Source organism: Phragmites australis, chromosome 12 (genome assembly GCF_958298935.1).
Source record: "Phragmites australis chromosome 12, lpPhrAust1.1, whole genome shotgun sequence".
NCBI lineage: Eukaryota > Viridiplantae > Streptophyta > Magnoliopsida > Poales > Poaceae > Phragmites > Phragmites australis.
In genome coordinates this window covers 10,269,853-10,274,452 of record NC_084932.1, presented here as the reverse complement: position 1 = coordinate 10,274,452, position 4,600 = coordinate 10,269,853, and the positions used below count along the sequence as shown (strand labels likewise).

The window sequence follows — 4,600 nt, the reverse complement described above, 5'->3', positions numbered from 1 at the left end:
GAGTACAATTTTCTTGCACTTAGAGACAAAACCATAAACTTAATTTCCTTTTCACCTTTAGTGAGACATGATTATATTTGCAACATATAGACATACTCATGTAACCAAAACTCATCAAATTAAGACTATAAACTTATCAATCCCTCATTATAAATAAATCAAGATATATTTTCACTTAATTTATCAGTAACGTATGTTTTCCTATTATGAATTTAAGAAATGCATGCTTCCTGCTTCCTGCTTCCAGGAAGGAAGGAAGAGGGAGGCTGGGGATAGAGTGCTTTTGGGGAAGTCTGTCGTATCCCGCCGCCCTACGTCAGCAGGGTATCACTCATGACAGTCGACCTGTTGGACAAGTCAAATGAAGCCATCCATCCATACAAGAATCCAACTAGGAGGCAGAACTTTAAGAAATGAAAGAAAATACAGAAGGCTATAAAAACCCCGCGCATGACCTTGCTAGATCAATAGTTCACAGCAGGACCTAGCATATTCAGGATCCATCATCGCAATGGAGCAGGACTCCTCCTACTGCTACCCCTACCCAGCTGCAGCACCAGCCGCGTCGGCGTGGCTCACCTTCGACACGGCCGACAGCGACGACTTGGACATGCACATGCAGCTCAACGCGCTCGTCCTACGCTTGGACGCCGACGAGAGTTCCGACTCCATCTCTTCCTCTTCCCCCGCCTCTTCCTCCGAGGTGGGCATGGGGTCGGAGAACATGCGCGATGCGCACCTGTCTCAGGAAGCCTCGACAGGCGAGAAGCGCCCGGAGGCCTTCATCGGGGTGCGCAAGCGGCCCTGGGGCAAGTTTGCCGCCGAGATCCGCGACTCCACGCGCAGGGGCGCCCGCGTGTGGCTCGGCACCTTCGACACCCCAGAGGCCGCTGCGCTCGCCTACGACCAGGCCGCATTCTCCGCACGTGGCGCCGCCGCCGTCCTCAACTTCCCCATGGAGCGCGTGCAAGAATCACTCGGGGCGCTCGCGCTCGCGGTCTCCGCCGGGGGCTCCCCCGTCCTTGCACTGAAGCATCGCCACTCCAGGCGCACGCGCAGGCGCAAGCTCTCCCCAAGCGAAAACAATCTCAAGCCACAGTGGCGGCCGGCGCTTGGAGGCTCCGGCATCTCCAGCAGGGCCGTGGTGGTTCCGCAGCAGCAGGTGGCGCCGCCCTGTCTGTACGGCGTGGTTGAGCTCGAGGACCTCGGCACTGAGTACTTGGAGGAGCTCCTCCGGGTATCCTCCGAGCTGGAGTATTAGTTAGCACATCACGCCGCCGTCGTCGTCTTCAACACCATTGCCTTCAAGCCAATGCCATGGCACGGCAAGCCATCGATTAGCATGCGCGCACTAGTCATGTCACTACCTGCAATCTGTGTCTGTACCCCACCACTCAGTCTCGGTGGGAGCCATGAATGTGTATGAATAGTTGTATAGTTTATATTTCTTCACCTACGATCTCCACCTAGACTTGTCTATAGGGACCAAGTTGAGAAAATAGGCATGCATCAGTGTTTATGAAAAATCAAGGAGACACGGACCATCATCATGCATATATAGTATTCTAGTCTTCTTAGCACCATGTGATTATTTGAAGCTTCGATTGTCTTGTGTGACTCTGTAACAGCAATTACTCTTTTATTTAAGGTGCAGGCACGTTGCAGTCTCCTGATCATCAGGGCGTGGCCGGCCGGTGTGGTCTTTAGTCTTCTTCATAGTTAAATAATGCAATTCATTTGTTTGACTGAGGAACAATTGTAAACGTACTCGAATAAATATTATCGATGAAATTCCATTTTCCAAAAGGAACAAGGAAAAATCTAAAAGAGAGAGAGAGAGAGACAAAATTAACAAACGGAATTTGGGTAGTGTGTATGAGAAGGGGGCAGAGAAGATGTGCTAGAGCCAGAGGTCCTTGAAAATTTCCTTTTTGTTCATGATGGATGGAACAAGCCACTTCTTCTTCCACATAACGATCCGCAGCTATCAATGTCAGCGCTAACACAAGTACAGATCAAGGAACGAACCAAGATGCTTCCTTTCTTTGCTCGTCTTGACGAATATAATTATACGCAATTAGTTATATCGGACCTCATATAACAGGTGACACTATATATAATTATGCCCAATACTACACAATATCGGGCTTCCATGAACTCAAGGACAAAGTGCTTAGGGACGTGGCAGCCATCATGTTGTAAGAAGAGGCGTCTGTAGTACCGTTGTATAGAATTCTTTTCCGTGTTCTGTGGCGCGGCAGCAATCTGGTATGACCATGCTTTGGGCGCGCTATCGACGGAAGCCCTGGCCTGCAAAGACGGTCTGATCAATATAGGCATTAGTCGGCTAATACTACGTAAAAAATAGGTAAAAAAGAGATAATTTAGTGACAGATTTTTTTAGACCCATCTCTTATGTAGTCCTAGATCAGGATCAGATCATAAACTATCATTGATGATAGATTATCAATGACGGATCATAAAATTACCCGTCACTAATGACATCAATGACGAGTTGTAACTACACCCATCACTAATGTATAATATATTAGTGACGGGTCTCCCTGTACTAATCATAAGTGATGGGTCATGTTATAACCTGTCACTTATCACTTGGCATTAGTAACGGATTTCCTTGGGTTAGTCATCAGTGATGGGTCGTAACATCACCCATCACTTATGACCTGACATTAGTGATGGGTTATATGACGACCCGTCACTGATAACTCAGCTTTGTTATTAGAGCTGGCCAGCTACTGCGTGCCTAACTTTTGGCGATTTTCTTCAGTTCCGCTAGAGACTCTCTTATATCTTGTTGATTTAAAGTTTAAATTGTTGTTAGGTCTTTGAAGGTTTGCATCTCCCTCTTTACTCCTCCTCTGACCCCTATTTAGTATATTTTTGTGCTTTGAGTTGTAATCAATAATTTTGCATCTCTATCCAAAATCTTAGTATAAGTAAGTTGCACTTATGTTAGATTTGATACTAGGTTTGCTTGATCTATCGCGAGATGCCATAGATCTAGTGTAATTGTATAGAATTTTTAATCGCATGCTTAATCATGCAATTAAGGTAATTGTTAATGCAGAATGAATATTTTTACATTGTAGATGGTGGAAAAAAGTTGGATGTACCTTGAGACTCGGACTTATCCGGAGTACCTGAGCGGGGTGAAATATTTCATGAGTGTTGTGTTGGCAGATATGAAAGATCAGGGTAAAACAACAATGTATTGTCTATGTCACGATTGCAGGAATGATAAAAAGTTCCCAAAACTAGATAATGTCCATGCACACTTGGTCATGCATGGATTTGAAGAGAATTATACATGTTGGAACAAACATGGCGAGGAAAGCTTTAACGAATGAGACATGGATTGGGGTCTCGATGCTGACAGTGTGGATCAAGGACTTACACCCGGTGATATAGATCATGATCTCAGGGATGAGGACATATTAAGTTTCAATGATAATGATCTCATGGATTTTATGGAGAATGTGGACCAGATGGTGCAGGATGTCGAGCGGCACGATGAGTATAATAATGGTGAGTTTGCTAAATTCCAAGAATTTGTGCGAGATTCTAATGCACCATTTATCCTAACTGTAAGAAGAAGTACACGTGGCTATTTGGGGACCTAAAGCTTCTACAGGTGAAGGCAATCCATGGTTGGACTGACAAGAGTTTCAAAGCATTGTTGGATCTGCTAAAGGACATGCTACTGGAGGGGAATGCCCTGTTTGTGGAACTTATCGATATAAGCGTAGAAATGACGATGGTGATGGAGATGGAGGTAAGAAAAGTAGAGGGCCTTCTAGGAAGGTGGTGTGGTGCTTTCTTATAATTCCCTGACTGAAGTGATTGTTTGCCAATAGAAAGGAGGTCCAATTGGTACGTTGGCATAACGAGGGTCGTAAGAACAATGCAATGATACAACACCCGACGGATTTCGCTCAGTGGTGAACCATTGATTCCACATTTGGTTGGTTCGCTGAAGAATTGAGAAATATTAGGTTTGTGCTATGAGCATAGATGACATGAATCCATTCGGTAATATAAGTACCTGACATAGCACCTAGCCTGTTGTATTGTCTATCTACAACCTTCCACCTTAGCTTTGTAAAAAGCGGAAATACATTATGTTGTTGATCTTGATATCAGACCGAAATAACCGAGCAACGATATCGATGTGTACCTCAGGCCTTTAGTCAATGATCTTAAGAAACTCTGGTCGGAAAGCTTTGAGATTTGGGATCAGTACAATCAAGAGTACTTTACCTTGCACGTTATATTATTCGTCACCATTAATGATCTGCCAGCACTTCGTAACTTCGGCACTGATAGACCATCCCCCCCCCCCCCAAATGTAGCCATTTCAAATGTCACATAAAGCATGTGCACATATAATAATCTCAACACATAATGTATCACACACATAAATAATTCATTCTCATCTCATCTCATCTCATTCATGCATACGTAACCATGTTATTTCACATGTCATTGACTACAGATTATAACTAATAATAGTTTGCAATAATAGTTCATAATTAACAGAAGTATACAATAAAAGGGTAAGAAATGATATCATTCAATTGTT

The 4,600-nt window shown here is 44.2% G+C and overlaps 1 protein-coding gene across 1 annotated transcript; it reads left to right on the top strand.

The window, feature by feature from the left end:
* The first annotated feature begins 426 nt into the window (after positions 1–426).
* Positions 427–1,452, top strand: LOC133887076 (ethylene-response factor C3-like). The gene has a single exon (XM_062326986.1). It carries the CDS (start codon positions 512–514, stop codon positions 1,259–1,261), a length of 750 nt encoding a protein of 249 aa, XP_062182970.1. The 5' UTR covers positions 427–511; the 3' UTR covers positions 1,262–1,452.
* Positions 1,453–4,600: the final 3,148 nt, after the last annotated feature.

What these genes read in the sequence shown, in the direction of transcription:
- LOC133887076 (XM_062326986.1), top strand. Translation starts at nt 512, where the DNA reads ATGGAGCAGGACTCCTCCTACTGCTACCCCTACCCAGCTGCAGCACCA.